Here is a 23,140-nt window from a genome sequence, read left to right as displayed (position 1 = left end):
GAGAGGGGTACTTTTCTTCACTTTGATATGAATCTTCTTTTATACAACTTTGTTCAGAACTACTGGTTACAACAAATCTAAAGCAAGAACTAGCACTCTACATAGGGAAAAGCTCTTTGTTGTGATAAATATCAGGGCACTAAGAAGTATACTACTAGTAATAGCATTGCTGACAATAATAAGGAAGGAAAGGTCATAAATAATAAGGGAAAGGTATAATTGAATTCTGGACTTCCTTGGTGATGTTGAGATCTTATATTAATTCCTTTATAATTATTAAAATATTTCTATTGTTGAAGCACTTGAAGTAAAAATGACTTTGTCAAATCTGAAACTCTACTAATACACTTTTCCCCCTCAAAGACAATTTTCTAACCACTAAGAGAACAGCCTTTACTAGATTCTCAAATGTATTGGGGTCCTTGAAATCTATTCTGTTTAGCTGATTTCTTTCCAAGGAACTTGTCTTTAGTTTTATAATACTTTCAGGTTCAAGGGGTTTCAGTTGGGAATAAGGTCTCCATTGGCAGTTGAACTAGAAGCCATGCATGTTACACTCTGGCAGAAAATTTGTCTACATTTTGCCCTGACACTAATTAGTGGACTAATTAATCTGGTGGAGGAAATTGCAAGGCAGCCCAATGTTCAAGCTATAACTTGGGTACTGCTTGCTACTTTCAGCCATATCTACATTGAGAATGAGGAGCAAACATCAGAGCTGAATGATTTTAATAATTTGCAGTTTTAGCAGAAAAGAAAGAAGCACCTATAAAGTTGGGGCAAATGGATACACAGTTGCTGAAAAGATTAGCATTAGAAAGAAGCCAAGCACTTGTACACTTTGTACAGGGACAAAAAGAAAGATGCCTTGAGGGTATCTCAGAAACTGGCAAGAGTACAAAACTATAAATCTTTCATTTGACAAGGGTACCTCGGATGCCTGCTCATTCAATGCCATCTAGGGAATGTACCCCCAAATTTAGCCATCCAGGCACTCAAAGACTACTGTAGCCATGGTCCAGTGGGCCCTGGCTACTGCTCAAGGTGGTGGCAAAACTTGGTATTATCTACATGGTGTTAGTTTTTTAGGCATGGAGAATACAAGAGTTACTGGATTATGAAGTCTTCCACTCAACTTTTAGAAGGCCTGAAAGGCCACATGAACATATACAGCAGGGTCACTGTCCCAGTCAGGAGGCCATGAGAGGTCAGTGTATAAAACTGTGAGAGCAAAGCTGAAGGTAAAACGGAGACTCCCGGAAGTTGGAAATTCCAGGAACATGGAACATTTGCTGCAGAAAGCTCCAAGCAGTAAGCACAGCCAATCTAAGAGACAGTCCACATGTGCTTCAACCAGCAATTTCACAAAGGCAGAGCTGCTTAAGCCCTTTGGAGTTCACATCTTATCACAACTTGCCCTGGGTGCTTGACATTGAGCTACAAGAATTAATGTTTGCCCACTGTTTTTTGGTCTTGCTTTGTTTTGATCCCTTTCTATTCTACTATCCCCTTTGGCATGGGAATGTTTGCCCTGTGCCATTATATATTAGAAATATTTAAATTTTTAATTTTTATAAGGGCTCACAGCTATGGATTTTTCCTTGCATCTCAGGAGACTTTGGATTTAGGCTTTTTAGCAATGCTGCAAGTTATGAATTTACCAACTCTTAGAGGTGGTCTAAATGTGTTTTCACAATGATATGCTTATGAGCCTTTTGGGGGCTAGGGGTTGAATGTTACGGTATGGATCAAATATTTCCCTTAAAAATATTGTGTTTGGAAGATGATTGGGTCATGGTGATGCTATATTCATCAGTGCTGAATGTGCCGTTAGGGATCTAGTTGGAGGTCATGCCGTTAGGGCATGACTCCAAGGATGTATTCCTGTTCCTGGCTCCTCCCTTCCCTCTCTGCTTTCTGGCTGCATGATGTAACCAGCTTTTCTCTTCCAGACCCTTTACCATGCCATTTCTGGAGTTGGCTAATAATGGAATGAATTCACTAAAGCTGTGAGATAAAATAAATCTCTCCTTTAAATTGAAAGTGTCAGGTATTTTGTGCCCATGAAAAGAAAGTGATTAATAGAATAATAAAATAAGTAGTACATGTCTTTATAGATGTGTATACACACACACACACACACACACACACACACACACACGATAAACGGAAATCCTATTATCAGCAATTGCAGTGTTTTACTTGCCAAGTCACACAGGCACATGTAACATCTGATACAGGTGGATATCCACTTCCTCCTGTGTGTCAAATGCAGGAGGCAAAATCGGCACCTTACAGTGTCCTCTCCTACACAGTGTTGTGTTAAGTCATGCAAATATCACTAAAATTAGACAATAATGTTGCAAGTTTAAAATCTTGTGGGGCCGCATATAAGTTGTCCAAGGCTGCACATTGCCTATAGGCCACAAACTGAACATACCTATAAGCAATATCAATCAGAATGATCCCCCTTTTTAAACATTGCTCACTTTTACCACTACAATTTTATCCTCTGGATTGCAGGAGTTCTCACCGTGAGGGGAGGGGTGAGAAGAAAGTACAAATGATAAGTTGGTAAGTAGTGGCCTAATATTTTCTGCTCCAGCCCCACCACTAGTCTTGAGAGTTGAGCTATGATAACAAAAAAGTTCTTTGAAGTTTCAGTAATATATCAACACTTTTACTGCTTGTTCAAGCTACTCAGATGTCGATGGCATTTTTGGACTACCCTCCATGTCCTTACTGTATACCATGATGATATTACTGTTCCTACTCTTCCTTCCATCTCTAACCGCACTTTCAGTATCAACTTCATCATCTTTATGTTTTCATGTGATTTGCCAAAGAGCAAGACCACACTTTGAAAATTATTACAGGTTAGAAGATTAGCAAGAATCACCACCCTTATTTGGTATAAATTACTTTAGCATAAACTACTTTCCTTTCTGTTTACAACCAAAGAAGCAAACAATGAGTTCGTCCTTGTCCATATTCTAATCCAGCTCTTTCAGCCACTTGCTCTTGCCTGGGAGTGGCCCAGGCAATACTGGCCGCTGTAATCCCAACACCTATCTTTTGTTGCTTTGCTTGGAGGAAGCTCACCTGGCAGCATGCCAGATACCAATGAACACCCCTACTCCTTTTCCTGTCCGGGTCTTTACAGTCATGTAGTAAGGAAGACTCTGGCAAGTCACTTGACTCTAACAGCTTTATTTCCTCATCTATAAAATGAGAGTAATGATAATACTTACAAAGTGAGGATTTAAAAATTCATGTTTTGAGTGTCTGAAGCAATCCATAAATAACAACATTGTGTGTGTATGTGTGTGTGTGTGTGTGTGTTCTCCCAAGGGTCAGCTAAGTTTTCCATAATCACAGCATATTAGCAAGGCCTTTGTTTATGTAAACCACACCCAATGAAATAGAAATAACACTAAGCTTTGCTTAAATCTGTGAAAATACTTCTCAACATTTTAAACATACATACACACATATATGTGTGATATATACATCACTGTTATTTTACAATACTTATTACATATTTAAAATTTATCTTTAAGTTCTTATTTTTTGAGAAAAAGTAAACCTAAACACAAAGATAATAATCTAAGTATAGTACAAAAAATATCATTCTCAGAGGTGTTAAAACAGTTCTTAATTGCTAAACAACTGGTCTTTGAAGAGAGTTCTCAGCAAAGACATTAAATTGATGTTAAGGGTTTAGATATTTAACTTTTAAGAACATTGATGGATGATGATCATTATTTTCAATATTGTGCATTTGCCCAGTGGATTTTTCCCCTAGAGCCAAAGGGTGGAGCAGAACTTCATACTGGCCACAAATCATCTGAGTGTAGCCAGCCCGAGGTCCTGAGTACCCGGAGACCCTGTGGTGAGATGGGACAGGTCCTCCTTCAGCTGATTAGGCTGCTCTGTACCAGGAGCTATGAATCCAAAGCAGCAGGAAAGAGCCTGGAAAAGCCAGCAAGACAACCTGCCACAGAAAACAGCCTGGCTGAGGCTCCAAGAGCTAAAGCCACTGTTTCTCCAGTTGTCTGTTTGCTTCCTTCTCCCATCAAGGGCTAAAAGGCTTTGTTGCAGTATGGTGCACTTCCAGCAATACTGAGGGCTTTCCCCTTCATGGGTATATAAAATGGCCAGAGAGTGCTTGAGTTTCTTTCTAGTTAATCCATGTAAAACAAGGGAAACCAGTTAGTATTTCCTTATTTTTTTCATCTGTAAATACACAGTGCTTGGATAGATCTCAAAAGTCCCCCCCAGCTCAAAAGGTCTATGTTTCTAAGGTAAGGGCAAAACAACAATGAAAAAATGTCTAAGGGAATAAATTCTCATAGCTGGGCATGGTGATATACACCTGTAATGCCCGCTTCTGAGAGGCTGAGGCAGAAGGAACCACAGCTCAAGCCCAGCTTGGGCAATTTACCAGTTTAGTGAGGCCCTGTGGCAAAACTGTAAAATAAGTACATAAAAGAAGTGCTGAGGATATAGCTCAGTGCAAAGTCCCTGAGTTCAATGCCTGCTACTGCAATAAATAAATAACTCTATAAACTCATTTACAAAACAGTCACTCCATGGTTAGAATAGTAAAGAGGGTCGTTCCAGTGACAATTTCACAAGTTTAATTACAGATAAACTCAGCTTTATTCCATTCACAGTCCTTGGCTCTATATGAAAAATAAAAGTAACTTACTGGTGATTCGATGTCTTCTAGGAGTAAAACAGAACAACGTTCACATTTCAAAAGAGTTTGGGCTCGATGCATTATTTTTTTGACAATTTTTTCCAGGTCAGTCTGTTCTTCAAAGAGGTCATTAACCACCTCTAACAAAGCCTGGGAAACAGGAGATGGATGTTTTTAGGTGGATATAAGATTGAAAAATCTTTGTGTCTTATGCCTTCAAAACTCCATGAAGTCTGTGCTCTACTAATATAAATATTTTGTGTACATAATTTTTAAAGCATTAATGATTGTTTTAGCATAGTTTCATCATTTCATTTTATAACACACTCTTAAACTGTAAAATACAACTGCAGAATGGAGACCTTCCAAATAACAGGAACCATGTGGTCCTTTGTTATAGGCTTTTATCCCTGATACAGTAATCTTCTTGCTATGTGACTAGTTACAAATCTAACATCTTATAATTTTCTTCAAAGTACATTTATTTCACAAAACTACAAAGCAGACTTTCTTCACTATCAGGAAGAAATAGCTTCATAGTCAAACTTGGGACTTTTTTTCACTAATACACATGTGTCATGGAATTCTGAATCATGGAGGTGAATGCTAATTAAGATTCAGAGCTTACAAAAAATGTGTAAAACTCGCCTTAATCCCTCTCCATAAGACGAAGAAATACTGCCTCTCCCTCAACTGTCCAGGAAAACATTTACATACTACTGAAGAAACAGATCAAAAAGCACACAAATTAAAGACAAAAACGTTAACTTCTAACTTGAACACTGTGTACTCAGTTAAAAATTAAACTGCAATGATCTTCCACTTTTTCCGGGGAAGTGAGCTTGCAATTTATGGTTTTAAAAAAAATTAAAAATTAATTGCATTGGTACATTTAATGTAAATATAATGATATTCATTGTTGGAAATTTGTACCTTTACATAATCAGTCTTGGCTCTTATTTTTTTCCCCATTCCCCTGCCCTATCTTTAACCCCTCCCACTCTACAAAGACTTTGCTTCCATTATTTTTCATTTTCTTGTATTAATTCCATTCCCTTCTTTCCTTTCCCCCACCCTTTCTGTTTCCCCTTCCTCTTTATCCCTTTTCTTCCTATTTCACATTATCTATTATACCTTTTAGTCTTTATTTACATTTTCAGTTTCTCACACTGGAGAAACTATTTAGTATTCACATGTGTGTCCTTTTTATATAATTTAAGAGTATCACCTCAATGTACATCCGTTTAGCTACAAATGTCTCAAATTTATCATTTTTATGGCTGAGTAGTATTCCATTTTATAAAAGAGCCATATTTTCTTTATCCAGTCTCCCATTGATGGGCAATTGTGCTGCTTCCAAGTTTTAGCTATTACAAATTATGTTGCTGTGAACATGGGTGCATAGATAGATAGACAGATAAGATAGATAGACAGATAGATAGATAGACAGATAGATAGATAGATAGATAGATAGATAGATAGATAGATATAGATATCATTATGTGATTCTTTCAATTCTTTAGGGAAGATACCCAGCAGGGGCATATCTGAGTCCAATGGGACCTGCAATTCTAGTTCTTTGAGGCATCTCCATACTGACTTCCACAGTGGTTGCCCCAGTCTGCACTCCCACCAGCAGTGGAGCAGGGTTCCTCTTTCCCCACAGCCCTGCCAGAATTTGTTATTGGTTGATTCCATGATAGCAGCCATTCTTTCTGGGGTGAGGTGGAATCTCAGCATTGTTTTCATTTGTATTTCTTGAATGACAAGTGATGTTGAACATTTTTTCATATGTTTATTTGCTATTTCTGCTTCTCTGAGAAATGTCTGTTTATTTCAGATGCCCATTTTTGAATTGGGTCTTTAAATTTGGAAGGTCTGATTTTTTAAAGTTCTTTATATATTTTAGATAGTAGACCTTTGTCTGAGGAACAGCTGGTAAAGATTTTTTTTCCCACATTGTGCATTGTCTGTTCATACTGTTGGTTGTTTCTCTTGCTGTAAGAAGCTTTTTTAAAACTAAGTTTATTGGTACATTGAAAACAAACAATACAGTTACATTTATCATTGGGATCTCGTACCTTTACATGATATGTCTTGGTTCTTGTTTTTTCCCCATACCTCTGTCCTACCTTCATCTGCTTCACCCTTCCATATTTACAAAGACTTTGCTTCCATATTTTCTTTTTTACACATTTTTTTCTTTTCCCTTAAGATTCAAATGCTATAATTGGTAGTGTGCAACTGGAAGAAAATGTCTAAAGGGGAAATGGGAAGGGGAGTATAGTTTGTGCTAGCTCATGGGCAACTGAGGTTTTGTTTATAAAATCATTTCCTACACCAGTCTTCAAGAGTTCTACCTAATGTCTCTTCCAGCTGGTTTAGCATTTCTGTTTAAATATTTAGATCTTTAATCATTTTGATTTTACTTTAGTGCATGGTGAGAAATATAGGACTAGTTTTAATCTTTGGCAAGTTCAAATCCAGTTTTTCCAGCACCATTTATTAAAGTGGTTATTGTTCCTCCAGTGAGGGTGTTTGGCTCCTTTGTCAATTATGAGGTGGCTGAGTATGTCTGGAGCTGTTTTTGCATTTTCTAATTTGTTCCACTGGGTCTGTTTCTTTGCCAGTACCATGCTGCTTTTACCACAGCAGCTTTGTAGTATAGTTTCAAAATCGGGATTGTGATACCCACTACCTTGTCATTATTGACTAGAATTACTTTTGCTATTCTAGGTCTCTTCTTGTTCCAAATGAATTTTTGGATTGTTTTCTCAAGGTCTGTGAAGTATGCTGCTGGAATTTCAAATGGGATTGCATTGAATCTATATAGCAGTTTTGGAAGTATGGCCATTTTCACTATGTTGATTCTTCCTATGCAGCAGCAAGGGATGTCTTTCCATTTTCTGATACCCTCATCAATCTGTTTTTTCAGAGTGTTATAGTTTTCACAGTAGAGGTCTTTGATTTCTTTTGTTAGGTTGATTCCTGCACATTTCAACTTTTTGGATGCTATTATGAAAGGAATTGATTGCCCCATTTCTCTCTCAATGAGTCTGTTTTCCATGTACAGAAAAGCTATTGGTTTTTCTTTGTTAACCTTGTATCCAGCTACTTTACTGAATTTGGTTATTAAGTCTACAAGACTTTTGGTGGAGTTCTTGGGATCTTCTATAAAGAGAATCATGTCATCTGCAAATAATGACCATTTGACTTCTTCCATTCCTATTTTTATTCCTTTTATTTCTTTCTCTTGTCTAACTGATGTGGCTAATGTTTCCAAAACTATATTGAACAGGAGTGGTGATAGTGGACATCTTTGTCTTGTTCCTGATTTTAGCATGAAGGATTTCATTTTTTGACCATTTAGTATGATATTGGCTGTTGGTTTTTCACAGGTATCTTTCATTAGATTAAGGTAGAATCTGTCTATTCCAATTTTCTGTAAGGTTTTTTATCATGAATGCTTGCTGGATTTTGTCAAATGCTTTTTTGCATCTATTGAGATGATAATATGGTTTTTATCCTTGGCTCTATTAATATACTGTATTACATGTATTGATTTGCAAATGTTGACCAGTCCTTCATTCTTGGGATGAATCCCACTTGATCAGGGTGTATGATCTTCTTGATGATCTTCTGCATTCTACTTACCAGTATTTTATTAAGGATTTTTGTATCTATGTTCATTATTGAGATTGGCCTATAGTTCTCTTTTTTGGTTGGGTCTTTCTCTGCTTTAGGGATCAAGATGATGCTTCCAGGATTGAATTTGGGAGTCTTGCTTTCCTTTCAATTTCACTGAAGAGTTTAAACAGTGGTGGTAGTAGTTCCTCTCTAAATGTCTTGTAGAATTCACCAGTGAAGCCATAAGGACCTGAGCTTTTCTTAGCTGGTAAGTTTTTAATTATATTTTCAATTTCTTTGATTGATATTGGGTTGTTTAGAATTTTTAGGTCATCTTCGTTCAACTTTGGTAAGTCATATGAATCTAAGAATCTTTCTATTTCTTCTGTATTTTCCATCTTATTGATGTAAAAGTTCTTGAAGTAGGTATTGATGATCCTCTGGATTTCTACTGGGTCCTTTGTAATTTCACCCTTTTCATTCCTAATTGCATGGATTTGGGCCTTTTATTTCCTTTTTTTGATAATGATGGCTAAGGGTTTGTCAATTTTGTTTATTCTTTCAAAGAACCAACTCTTGGCCTCATTGATTTTTTTTTTAAGTCTCCATTACATTAATTTCTGTTCTGCTTTTTATAATTTCCTCCCTTGAATAAGCTTTGGGTTTGTCCTGCTCTTCTTTTTCTAGAAGCTTGAGGTTCAGCATTAGGTTGTTCAATTGTACTTACTCTGTTTTCCTAATATGGATATTCAGTGCTATGAATTTCCCATGTAAGACTGCTTTCATTGTGTTCCATACATTCCAATATGTTGTATTGCCATTGCCATTTAATTGTAGGAACTGTCTGATTTCTTCTTTAATATACTCTGTGACCCACTGGTTATTCAGGAGTATGCTGTTCAATTTCCACGTCTTTGTAAAATTCTTGTGATTTCTTTTGCTATTAATCGCCAATTTCATTGCACTATGGTCTGATAATATACAGGGAAACACTTCAATTCCTTTGCACTTACTTAGACATGTTCTATGAGTGAGTGCAATCGAGTACTATTTTAAGAGAATGACCCATGAGCAGCTGAAAAGAATGTGTACTCTGATTTTGTGAGGTGTAACACTCTGTAAATATCTGTTAAATTCATTTGTTTGAGAGTTTGATTGAGTCCCAGTATTTTGTTGTTTATTTTCTGTCTAGTTGTTCTACCTATTTGTGACAGTGGGGTATTGAGGTCCCCCATTACTATTGTGTTAGTGCTTTTTGATTTTTTCATGTCCATTAGTATTTGTTTTATATAGTTGGGCACACTAGTGTTTGCTGAATATATATTTATGATTGTTATCTCTTCCTCTCGGATTGTTCCCTTTACAAGGATTAGTATCCTTCTTTGTCTTTCTTAATCAGTGTTGGTTTGAAATTTACATGATCTACAAAGAAGATAACTACTCCTGCTTTTTTTCAGGTTCCTGTCACATGGAGTATTATTTTCCACCCTTTAACTTTCAGTCTATGAGTTTTTTTCTGAATTAAGTGTGCTTCTTGTATGCAGCAAATTGTTGGATCTTGCTTCTTGACCCATTCTGACAATCTGTTTCTTTTGATTGGTGAATTGAGACCATTAACATTGATGGTTATAACTGATACGTGTTGACTTATCCTGGTCATGTCTTTTTTTTATTGGATTCTCCCCCTTTGCATTTAATTTCTTATTATGCCTGCTGGATTCCTTCTGTTGGGCTTCCTGGGGTTGTTATCCTCATTGTCATTTCCTAAGATATCATGTAAAATTTTTTTGAGTGCTGGTTTGGTATTCATGAAGTTCCTAAGGTACTCTTTGTCATCAAAATATCTTGATTCTCCATCAATTTTGAAAGATAGTTTTGCAGGGCACATCAATCTGGGTGGGAGACTTCTTTCCTTTAGGGCTTGAAATACATCACTCCAAGCTCTTCTTGCCTTGAGGGTTTGTGTTGAGAAGTCTGCTGTGTTTCTAATAGGCTTTCCTTTGTATATGATTTATTTCTTTTTCTCTGAATGCTTGTAGAATTTTGTTCTTCTGTTTGGTTTCTGGAATCTTAAGTGTATATGCCTATGTGTAGATTTTTTTTTATCACATCTAGGTGGAGTCCTATACGCCTCATTATCAGTATGTCAAGTTCTTTCCCCCTACTTGGGAAGTTTTCTATCATTATTTCTGTGAATAGTTTTTTTTTAATGTCATATCACTCTCTCCTGTTTCTTCATTGACTTCATTGACCAATCAGTCTTATATTATTCTTCTTTGCATCACCTAGCAGCTGTTGGATTGATTTCTCATGTCCCTTACTATTTTTAAGAAGTTGTTCTTTTCCTGGTTACTAATTGCAGTCCTGTCTTCTATATGTGAAATTCTATCTTCGCATTGACTCGTTCTGCTGTGTAAACTTCCAATGGAGCTTTTAATAACCTGGAAATCTGTTTGCATCTTTTTTATGGGTTCTATTTATTTCCTATGTTGGGATCCCATCATGTTCCTCAGCTCCTCTATTTTTTAAATCTGTATCTGCTCTAGATTTATTAATCATATCCTGCACTATGGGCACAATCTCTGCAGTTATCTGAGAAATTATTTCTGACTTCATTTTTTCCAGATCCTATTTTTTTTTTTGCTAGTTCAGGGAGTCCAGGTGGTTGAGTATCAGATTGTTCTATCTTGTTTTCCTATGAGGTTGCCTTAGGTGATCTGAAGTCTGGTTTTGGGACTTGTTTCCATGTCTTCTCATTTCAACAGATGCAGCCCGCTGTGCCTTTATTGAGACAACTTTTTGCTCACCCGGTGGTCTTCAATTCTCAGCAAGCCTCAGAGTGGCCTTTTCTCTGCTGCTTACCAGTACACCAATTCCTGAGTTCAAATCACCAATGCTATGGGGCAGGCCTCAGACTGAAGCTTGGGCACCTGTGCAGCTTTTTCCTGGGTGGGTTTGTCCCAGCCTCTGGGGTTGGGGAGGATCCCTGGCTGGGATATGCTTGCAGCCAAGCTAGTCTGTCCACACCACTACTCCCTGGGATCTGTGCGTACTCACTTGCAATTTATGCTTTGAAATAATATTTGTTTGGATTTTTTTTTTTTTTTGGTACTTGGTATCAAACTTAGGACCTTAAGCTTGCAAGGCAGGCATAGTGCCTCTGAGCTAAATCCCCAGCCCTGTTTGGAATTTTTAATGATACAGGTACTTTTAGAGTCTTCAGAATAGTGGTAGACATTGTGGTTTTATTAGAACAACTGAAAGATTTCACTGTGACAATTCATTGCAAGCTGCTTTTTTTTGGTAGAATTTATTAGGATATGTAATCTTGAGTCTGACCTCTCCCAAAAAGATTTCATGAATTTTCAAATTCACATATATTCACTATAGTGTTGATCATTATGCTAAGAGTAAGACTATCAAGTTTAATGATGAAATTGATTTGCCCTGAAACCATTTGAAATGTGAAAATTTCTTCTCTGAATCTATTCAAATAGAAAAGCATTTAAGTAAGTTAATAGGTCCATGAAATCAATCTAGTTACCATGTCACTGAAAGAAAAACAAAATCCCTGAGTGGTATTCTCTTTAAAGAAAGACAGTAATTGTGACTAAGGGCCATATGCCCTGTGATCCCAAGACAAAAGAAAACACCAGGAAGTAAAAACAATTAGAAGTGACTCCTGACTCTTTTAACATTTGGACAGCAAGTCACTGAAAAGATCAATGCATAATAACTTCATGTTCAAATATGATATTAAAACACAAAAATTGTCTGAATAATTGCAAACAGAATTCCAATCTATTTTTGGGAGGGGGGTATTGTTTCCTTAATCATCCAGACTATTTCTTCAGCTGGATCATATTAGCTGAACAATTATTTAACTTTTCAATTTATTGCCACTGTATGGAGAGAGCCTCTGGGACATATTTGCAAGAATATTTATCTCAGAGGAAAAACTAATATGTCTTGAGTCTTGCCACTGACAAATCACAATTTTGTTTCTAGTTGAAAATTGATGCTTTATTAACAAATAATAAAATTTTAACAGTAACAATGCAGATTATTCCAAAATAAGAGAAGAAGAAATGAAAATCCAGAAAGATATGCAATCCAACAGGCACTGGAAGAATTTCACATATTTAAATACTCCTCAATTATTAATGTCACTTGCTTTCCAGGAAAAAAGTACTACATTTTGTTCCTCCTTCTTCTATTGACCTTTTTGAGTTCCAGGCTTATTGTTGGAGCCCTTCCCTTCTCTTATCTATCTATACATTTCCCCCTAGATTAACCCAGTTAGTCCCCTAGATTTGAATACCATATATACAATGATGATTCCCAATATTAATCCCCAGTTCTCACATCACCAAAAACTTTAGGCACCCTGTGTCCAACTGTTTATTACCTCCCAGGAAGCCACAGTGACCCCCTTTAAAAGTGAATTAGACTCATTCAATGGCTTTCAATCACAATCAGAATATAAGACAAAGTTTTTGACATAGCTGCAAGCCCTTTTATCATTTGGACCCTGGATCATTTTATTTTATTTTTCGTTTTTTCTTTCATTCTCCCCCTTTCTCTCTGCTGTCTAAACACAATGACTCAGAGCCTATGAACTTACCTGATAATTTCACTACACAGATGCAGATTTTCCAGTGTCTTTTTGCTCCTTCATTTCATTCAGATCTCTGCTCCTATATTATTTCCATATAGACACCTTTTCAATCATTTTCCAAAACAAACACCTCTCAACCTATTATTCTGTATCTATCTCTATCTCTTTATCTCTCATTAATTTTCTTCATAGTACTTATTGCTAACAACATTATATTTGTTTTATTTATTATTTATTGTTCCAATAAGAATGTAAGTTCCATGAGAACAGTTTGGACAAACAGGGTCTGAAGAGAACCACACAATAAATATTTGTTGAATAAATGAATTGTGCTCTACACAAGGAAGCAAAGACTAATAATGCATGAAGTTTTCCTTAAAGAGTTCATAATGAAGTTGGAGAAGAGGGGTACCAATAAATAATATCAAGCAGTGTGACGGGTATACACAACAGAAACATGGCATTGTATACAAGGAAAGACAGTAAAGACCACGGGAAGATTAACTAAAGGATGGATTTTAAGCCTTTTTGAACACCTTGCTAAACATATTCCTAACCAATATCCATAATCTTCCTACATTTAAGTGGTAGAGAGGGTTTAATATAATTTAATCTGTTTGATAATTTAGTATTTTTGAGCAATAGTTTTTAAAAACTCTTTGTTCTATAAATCCTGGAAGTATATGAGAACACTCCCTCTGAGCATGTTTCTTTATAATGTTCTCATAATTATCACAAAGAGCTTGTGATGTTTTTCCAGAAAATCTTTCAATTCAAAAACAAAATCTGGGAGGTGGGGTGAAATCATGTCTGTAACATGTTTTGCTTCTTAAAGGATTAAATTACACAAATATCACCAAAAGATGTTATTATTTCAAAGCTATGAGTAAGTAATACTGTCTTACCATATAGGTATGAAATTAATTTCCTTTTTAAAGTAAGCTGGGGTGCTTTACCTCAAACCAGAATGGAGAATTTGTGCCCATTTCCATTTGGACTTACAGTGTAAAAGATATCTTCAGCCTTGCAAGGTTATCCTGGACTATATTCATAGATCATTAGCTGTTTTTAAGAGATATACTGACTCAAAGAAACCAGAATGACAGAGAACTTTGGGAAGATTGTCAGCAAAGTTTCTTTCTACTCACCCTGCTTCTGTCATATTCTTTCCTTGAGGCAGCAAAAAGCTGAGCATTAGATATGGCGATTCCACAAAACGGAAGATACATCTGCATGACCTGAGGCAGAGACAGCATTGAGAACATTAAAATAAAACATCCACTGGGCCAGGGATTTAGCTCAGTAGTTCTGCTGCCTGCCTGGCAAGCACAAGGACCTGAGTTCGATCCCTGGTACCAAATAAATAAATAAAATAAAACATCCATCACTTAACGGAATTCCACATTTCCTCCAAATATCTGATTGGAATACTTGCATTTCAACCACAGGAATTGAAGTTGCTGATTCTAGTATCTTAACTTCAGAAAGGATATTTTAAAAATTATAAGATGGTATAAATCAAATATTTATTGGGGCATTGGGTTTATATTTACAAAGGCATAGAGTGAAGCAGCAGATCTAAAGTATTCTCACTTTGGTAAGAAATAAATGACTAAGTGAATGAATGGGAATATATCTAGAATTTAAGGCATGTGTACCCATATTCACACTTGGAGGTAGGCAGGATACAAACCAATTCTTTGTATATGTTCATCTGTAGCAGGGAGTTCACTTCACAAGTTGGATACCAGCTTGAAGCATGTCTGGAGGGATGGGTTCAGTGGGAACAGAGGGCCAGAGGGCCCAGTAGCTTCCTCAGAAGAGCTCTAGTTTTGTCTATGCCTGGTTCCATATAATTGGACACCAATGCAAGATGGAAGTACAAAAGCTTATTTAAATAAAGCCTGGGGAGTCTCTAAGAGAGAATTCCTTCATCCAGAAGAAATAATGAGCTGTGCTAGGCCTGATCCTAACAAGAACTTTCTTATACACAATGTAGAAGAAACAAGTGACATTTCTTTAGGAGTTCTTTAAACAGAAAGAAAAGAGCACAGTTTATATCACATCTCTATCTCTCTGTCTTTGTCTGTCTTTTGTTTCTGTGTCACTATTACATACACACACACACACACACACACACCCTGTGAAGATATTCAGAGGGAAGGCAATACTAAGTAGTTTTGCCTGTGCCCAGCAGAGGGTAGGGCACTGCTCCCTGAGGATGAGGGACAGAGGAATGAGCCCAGCAGATCCCATACATGAGCATGTGTAAAACAACCCTAAGGAACCCAGAACAAAATTACTTGGAGTGGAAGGTGATTCTGTAGAGGACTTGAGGTAAATAAAAATGAAAGGCAATTCATACTCCTATCATTTCATGCCTATTAATATCTTGCTTTGGTTATCTAGGTATGTTTATTTCTGACCTGAAGTTCCTGAAAGAATTTCAGAGCCCCACAGAAGCTAAAGCTATGGCCTCACTCTTAAAGAGGAGCAAGAAATAATACTAATACTAAATTAATACTAAAATTAATACTAATTAATACTAAATTAATTACTAATACTAAATTAATACTAAAAAGAGGTACAAAAATCAATGAGTTCATTTTTATAGATCTTTCTAGGATAAATACCTTCCACATGTTGCTTTCTGGAACCAGATGTTATGTCTTTTACTCCCTTATCCTTCCTTGATACTCCTCTTTATACCTTAGCATGTTTTTATAAGCCATCTTGAAGCTCTTGACATAAACCTGTAATATATTTATCTGCCTTTAGCCAGAATGAGACAATTTTGTATATTCTCTATGCAAAGCACTCTCCTAGCAGTTTTCTGTTTTGCCTGCCATGAGGATCTATCTATGATTAGGGTAAAGGAGAGGAAGAAACATGGGTTAGTTATTTTAAGTCCTCTGAGGCAAGAGATAGACAATGTGGGAAATATCCTGGCCTTGGGCTCACAGAAGACAAGATGCCTTTGGTTCTTTGAGACCACAGGAGCATCCATCCCTAACCATATTTCCTTGACATCCTGGCATGAACCTAAGAGATATGGTCCAGCCCTCACCATACTTTCTTGATATCCATTATGAGCCTAAGAGATATGCTCCTGCTCCAACCACAATTCCTTGACATCTGGCATGAACTCTAGGGGCATGTGCTCTATCTAACTGCTTTAGAGCAACCAAGGGTAACCCCACAGTCATTATAATAGCATTAGAATTATGGTTTTGACACTTCCTGGTGGGCTTTGAAGCCATGCGTTTTCTATCTAGACCCTTATAAATTCACAAACTCCCCCTCCCATAATCACAGCTAAATGGAAAGAAGTCCAGTCAGTCACCACCCTGACCATTCCTCAGATTTAGAAAAACAAAGGGAAAGCCAACTCTGGAACTCACTGCAGTTGCCATCTCTGAGCTCTGCCTCTCTTCCCCGTTCATTACTGGCATTGCCATCTCCAGGCACTGCCCAGTTGGAACCCTCTCAAGTGCACTTTATTCTCAAACATAAAACAGATGGGCCGTTCTGAGTCAAGCTCACTCTTAAGCTTTCTCATCTGCCAGCTCCTGCTCTGTGGAGTATACTCTCCCTTTAATAAATCTCTGACTTTCTTACTACTTCTGGATGTCTTGCTCAATTCTTTCTTCAGGATACAAAGAGCCTGGAGAGTGAGTGAGACTAATAACACCATCACTTACTTTCAAAATATTTTGCCTTCAGGGGGTTAGTCTGAAGTGGTCTATAAGTCAAGCATATAAGAAGACTGCAACCAAGTTACCATATGCCACATTTTCTAATATATCACAGAGTTTCTTCAGTTATTTGGTACGGATTGAGCTATATCAGACATTATGAGTAATATAAAAGAATCAGAATTTTAAATCAATTGGCTTTTTTCCTTTATGGCTTTTCTGTGTGTAATTCAGTAAGTCACATAACTTCTTTGAACTTATGCCCTTATCTGTAAATGCTAGGTCTGTCATCATTTTAGTTCTAATATTTTGTGATCTAAATAATTAGAAATATCAATGAGATGTAATATTCTATTTGCTAGAAGAAACAAAAATGCAATAAACATGCATGCACCTTATGCAAGAAATAATCCCTTAACAGTGATTAACATTAACAAAACCTTTTTATCAATGTGACAGGCATGGTTCTAGGCATCAGGCAAGATGTAAAGAATTTCATATATACCACATTAATTTGATTTTCACAATTATATACATTACACCACTAATTCCATCTCTAAAATGGTAAAACTGATGCTTTGAGAACCTACACAAATTGTTGGGAGATAATTCTTTATAAGTCTCATGTTTCTGTATATCTTGCAAATAGAAGCACTGAAAAAACAAGCACGCCTTTCATAGGTGTTTGTACAGTGACTAGCCTTGAAAGGAAGAGATACTATGTCTCTCCAGAGCATAGAGCAAACTTGTTTACTATCCAATATGATGAAAATACTGCTTCCTTCCAGACAGATGTCAAGAAGAATCATAGTCCACTCTAAAATTATTGGGATCCCTGCATTTGAGATTCTGCTCATGAAATGCAGTGCACTGTGTGTGCTGTTATCAGGGTCAAGGAATCAGCACGAATACTGATACTTTGGTTATTAGTATTCTGTGAGTAACTAACTGTCCTCTGTCACTCATCCAGGAGTCTCATGTCTTCTGCCAGCATCCATGAAACTGAGACAGACTAACTCGCCACTTATTAAGTATAGTAAAATCGTAGACTTTTCAAAGTTCTTGACAAGGTTACCTAGATAACAAGAGGCGAATATGAATTTTTGTATCCTTTTAGCCTAACCCTAGAACCTACCTGCTTCATTTCTACATTTACATGCCTCTCAGAGTGATATGAATCTTTCCCATGATTAGTGGGATGGCCCAGTTAACTACATGGTAAGACAATGCCGGGACTATAAATAGACTCTTTCACCGTATAACCCTAAGAGACTCAGAACAGAAAGGTTTGATACAGCAATATAACCTGGTTTCTAGAGATAAGAAGTCCTTGGGGGGTGACCTGCCAAGCATCTGGTTTAAAGAATATTTTAAATACAGAGGGACCTCACCAGCAGGCATCAGAGTGTGTTAACAGAGGGCAGAGAAAAATATTCAGGCAGAAAAGAAGCTGGCTTTAGGACAGGCTGTCAGCAGGTAGCAGGGCTCCAGGGGATTTAAGAATCAGATTACATGTGAGAAAGGGAGAGAAATAACAGAAGAAAGGATGGCACCTGGTTGAGTATTAACTTGGGTCCTGCGGTGTGGCTACAGTTCTAGGGCAGGAATAAGTCAGTAGTTGGGTGGGGGAAGCATGGCTGGGACCCACACTGTGCTCTGTGCTCAGTCTTAGGGAGAACGTCAGTGTCCCCAAGAGCTTGAGGACAATTAAGGGCAAATCTCTTCATCTTAATCTAATTTTATTTGAATTTACAAATAACTTTTCCAAACAGTATAAACTTTTTTGTATGTGGACAGTACAGTGTCCTTTCCAGAAAGTACATCAGATTTGTAGGATTTGTTCTTTAATCTGCTCTACTCTGTCTTCAACTCCATCCTGACAGATTGTTAGGGAATTGATCATGTTAAAGTATGCTGTGACGCCGCCTCACAGGCTGCATTCTCCTGGTACATCTTGGCTCCTAAAATGACCTCATGCCCTTATCTCTGGTTTCCCTCCCCCGCAAGGCCACAGTGGTCCAGGAAAGTTGAAAGCTGTGTCTGCAGGACTGGGCCCATAAAAGCAATCTGGCCTGTGATAGGTTACAAGTAGCTCACTCCTCATAAATAAGCAATAGCCCACCCCAAAACTTATAAAAGGACCTTCCTTTCTTTGTTCTTCTCTCTCCTTCTGCTTCTTCTTCCTCCTCTCTCTCTCTCTCTCTCTCTCTCTCTGCCTTCCTGCCTCCTGCTCGCCTCCCTACAATAAAGATCTCCTGCCGGACCTCTCGGTGGGTGAGTGGCCTAATTGGGAAGGGACACCTGAAAGGGCACGCGAACCCCCTTGCACAGATGAGTGGTACACTCACAACCTTAGGAAAAGCCACCCCCAATCTTCCTCCATTTTACATGTCTAACAAATGCCACTTTCATGAAATTTTCTCATATAAATGTAACAAACCCCTCACATCTCAATGTAATCTCAATTCTTATTCTTCTGTGCGAATGGAAGACAACAACAATTCTGCTAATGTAAGCCAATTATGAAGCATTTTACATGACATTTTGATTGGCAAAAGAGACTCATGCTGTCTTATTTTGTGTACTCTAATTTATCAAGTTAATGCTTCCACAGCAGCATCCTAACAAAAGCAAAGTAACATCCTACTCGTTGTACTTGGAACATTACAGATCAGTTCAATTTAGCAAAATCTGTCTGGCTGCCTTCTCCTGTCAAACACTGGGCTAACAATATAGCATGAACAATATAGCATGCACAATAAATTAAATGACACTATTTCTAGTCTCACATTTACCACTAGCTTTAATTATATCCATGAGATGATTACTAACCAGCTAAATTTTCTTCAATCATTGCACAGAAAACAAAGGTTAACACTCAACCTTCAATCTGGAGTTAAAGACCTTTAAAGATTTGCCCTGGCTGTATCTTTTAGTCTATGCAGTATGTTTCACAAAATTAGGGGAGTCTTCCTAGTTAGTCCCTCCCAAATAACCTATATTCCACTGTATCTTTACTATCTGCACTGTTTGGAATTATTTTTCCTTCACCCATCACCTCCAACTATATCTGTCAAAAGTTTAATGATCATTTAAAAATTTATCATATTATCATTTTGATTACATACATTTACAATGATACAAAATAAAGCATATTCATTTAAAATTTGATTTTATTTGCACTTACATTTCCATGAATAATATAACACTTCAGATGCATTTTTGTGTCAGTGTCTGTGTTACATAAGACCTACTTTGAAAATCAATTTTAAATTGTTTTTACAAAATAATCACCTCTACTTAAGTCACCTGGAAAGATGTTATATAGTGAAAAGCCTTGGAAGACAGAAATATCTCCTTCCAAAGCAAAGGGAAGAAATATCTACCATACAATATAATAAAGGTGCTAACTCATCTGAGAAGGGGTCAGGCAGGTTTATCGAAAAATATTTGGGTTCCCTAAGGTTGAGCTTCCTCTTTGTAACACAATTCCTTGTGTAATCTGTGTATGATGCAACCACTGAACATTTTATTCCAAATCATAAGCATCCATTCATATATCATTAAGACAATTGTTTTTGTTCACTTGTCCTAAAGGTATATATTATGAACTCCACAACATAGCCACTTAGTGTTTGTAATTGTAAGAGTCCCAGGAACAATTACTAAACCTATATTATACTTCTTATTTCCTTTTTTACTGAGCCAATTGCTCTTCATTTTACTTTCTCATTCCATTTTTCTTTCTACTACATTCTGTTTCCTTTATTTCCATGATTAACCTAGAAATGTAATGTACAGTTTGAGAAAATCTCTACTGAATATCTTGATCTGCCTTCCAATACTGTCAATGCTACTTACTTGTTACTTTTTTTATTCTATCTTGTTTTATAACTGCAAATTGAACATTATTATTATTATTATTACTAGTTAATGTTTGTTTAACTCTACCCCCAAGTGGACCCCTTCTTCATTGCTTCTAGGACCTCTTTCCTTCTGGTATAGTTTTCTTCCCCTTTGAAGGTATTATTTAGAATATCTGTTAATGTTGTTGGTAGTAAATGCTTTTTTTTGGTTTTTTTTTTTATCAATACATGCATATGATCAATCTTAAAGCATAATTTAATTAGTAATACTATTCTAGATTTACAGTTATTTTCTCTCAGTGCTTAGAAGATCTTATTCCTCTACTATACACAGTTGTTGTTAATAAAAAGTCAGCTGTTGGTCTAATTCTTCATTGATTCTCTATCTTTGTTCTAGCTCTTCATAGGCTCTGTCTTCATTTCTAGTTTCTTTTAGGTCCTCTCTATGTATTTAGCAGCCTCTTCTGGACTTCTCCAGCCACTATCAAAGGCTTAACTGAATAATATACAATCTAACATATAAAAACAGTCCTCTGACTTAAAATTGTTCAACTTACTTTTTCAATTTTATGATGATGCAAACACTATATGCATTCTATAGAATCTGTATGTAGAGTTTGGAATTTGAATCTTTTCTCAGGACAGCAATATTTGGCACAATACTCTCTTGTGATGCTAGACAGCAGCTGCAAACAGCAGGTCCTGTGATGGCAATGGATAAACAACCTATGCTCTGCAGCGAATGGTGTTGCTAAGCTAGGATGTTTGTAGGTTAATGTATTACATGCATTTGTGATTTAAGATATTTTCGTTTAGGATGTGTTTACTGGAATGTAACCTCGTATCAGACAAGGAGCATTGGTATACTCACCAAGAGTCACTGTGGATGGAAGCGATATTATATGCTCATGACTCACTGTACACTGAGCGAGGATCTCCATTAAAGAGAATGCTCTACCCTCTGTCATTCATTGGCATTACAACTCAACACTCTGGGCCACACTCACCTGTACTATGGAGACCACATGAGAATACAATCTATAGAGTTTCTAAATAAAACTGCAGGAGATAGGTGAATGTATCTTTTTTTAAGAGGGCAAGAAAAAATGAAACTGTGGTAACAGAAAAACAAAATATTTCTATTATTTTTTCAGTCCAAGAGTAACAGATGCCTTTTATTAAAAAAAAAATTGAAGCTAAGACAATATACTACCCTACTTCACCCTTTTCAAAATCCCTCCTTTCCTTAAAAAAGAAAATCCCAATTTGGCCTTCACCACCTTGTTTCTGAATCCAAAACATCTAAAAAGTCTTAGTGGTTGAGAAGCTAATGAATCTACACACCCTTGTGCAGCACTTTTCAGCTTGAAAGCACTCTGTGAACACTGACTAATTAATCTTTACAACATCCCACTCAGAAAGGGAGTTAAACTGAAAATCATTAAACACTGTAAAAAAGTCATTTTAGCCCTGGAAATTCATGATAGTATTATTAATAAACATAAAATCTGAGCACTGGTCCTTCTGTCAATCTACAGAGAAAGACAGTAGGTATCCAGCCTTTAGAGACCTCACTCTGGAACATGAAACAGCTTAAAGAGCCACATCCACCCTCCACATGAATAGGTGAGAGAATCTTTTTCCACCAATGAACAGCATTTCTTCCCATTCTGCAGATGCAGAAAACTGCACGTTTGGAGTTCTCTCTGCTCTTAGGCATGAGCTGTGAGGCCAAACTTCATTGATTCCTGGCTACTGATTGGAACTGGGCATGTTTTAAAAGAGCTGTATCAAATGTTAAATAAACTCTTCAGGTGCAGTAATTTGGAAAATAACATATTAGAATATGAAAGCAGCCACATTATTTGATGTAATAAAACACTTTCAGAGAGGAACAGTGTATTTAAAAACAATAAAGAGATGAATTGGAGCTTTCTGAAGATTCCAGACAAAATTCCTGCTTTCAGAGGTGTAGTTTCATCACTTTAACTTTTCTTCTACACAAATTCAGAAATAACAATACCTGGGCCTTTTATTTAAAGAATTAGAATCATAAATTAATCTTACTACTTCACATAAAAATATATACTCTGGGCTAATGGAAGCCTTTTCCTGTCTGTGATGCACTCTCTTCAAAGAAATCAGCTTCAAAAGATACACAGAAATATAGACTGCTTTAAAACTGGTATGGAATAGATAATCCAAACACATACTACTTAAAAGTGTCCACTAAAAGAACATTCTAAAGAATGAGATGGGGGCCATCACTCCAGCACCAGGAAGGTAGCTGCGAAGATGACCCTGAACCCCCACAACTCCCCTAACTACCACCCTGCCATGCCAACTCCCCCACCGTGCACACTTTCAGACCTCCTAATTGTTCCAGTCTTTGGACCCACTCTGCAGAGGCAGAGGTGGTCATAAAGGGTATTTTTCTGAGTTCCCAACTTTGAACATCTTAAAGAAAGGGCATGGGAAACCTGTAGTAGAATGGTGTGGAGTTCAACCCTTCAGAAGGTTGGGGAACTCAATCTGAGCCTTGCAGCCTGATGTCAGTCTGTGTCATGGGGTTCCACCATCAGCTAACTGAGATCAGGGATCTTGCATCCTTGCTCTGTCTGAGCCCCTATCC

General features: G+C 37.0%; 1 protein-coding gene across 5 annotated transcripts in view; it reads right to left on the bottom strand.

The window, feature by feature from the left end:
* LOC104850230 (dual 3',5'-cyclic-AMP and -GMP phosphodiesterase 11A) overlaps positions 1-23,140 on the bottom strand; it is a 355,951-nt gene that overhangs the window by 239,753 nt on the left and 93,058 nt on the right. For 3 of the 5 annotated variants that reach the window (XM_010607069.3, XM_010607064.3, XM_010607068.3), the window contains 2 exons: positions 14,096-14,185; positions 4,712-4,852 (listed from right to left, as the gene is read on the bottom strand). In XM_010607069.3, the coding sequence (XP_010605371.1) occupies positions 4,712-4,852; positions 14,096-14,185 (231 nt within the window). Of the gene's footprint in view, positions 1-4,711; positions 4,853-14,095; positions 14,186-15,580; positions 15,695-16,348; positions 16,407-23,140 lie in introns of those variants that run through there. The other 2 variants (XM_010607066.3, XM_010607067.3) reach the window with 2 other exon arrangements.

The sequence above is a fragment of the Fukomys damarensis genome, unplaced genomic scaffold (genome assembly GCF_012274545.1).
Source record: "Fukomys damarensis isolate Sample0158 unplaced genomic scaffold, DMR_v1.0_HiC HiC_scaffold_26, whole genome shotgun sequence".
Taxonomy (NCBI): Eukaryota; Metazoa; Chordata; class Mammalia; order Rodentia; family Bathyergidae; genus Fukomys; species Fukomys damarensis.
Note: the sequence above shows the minus strand (reverse complement) of the source record. Positions and strands in the feature narration are given on the sequence as shown.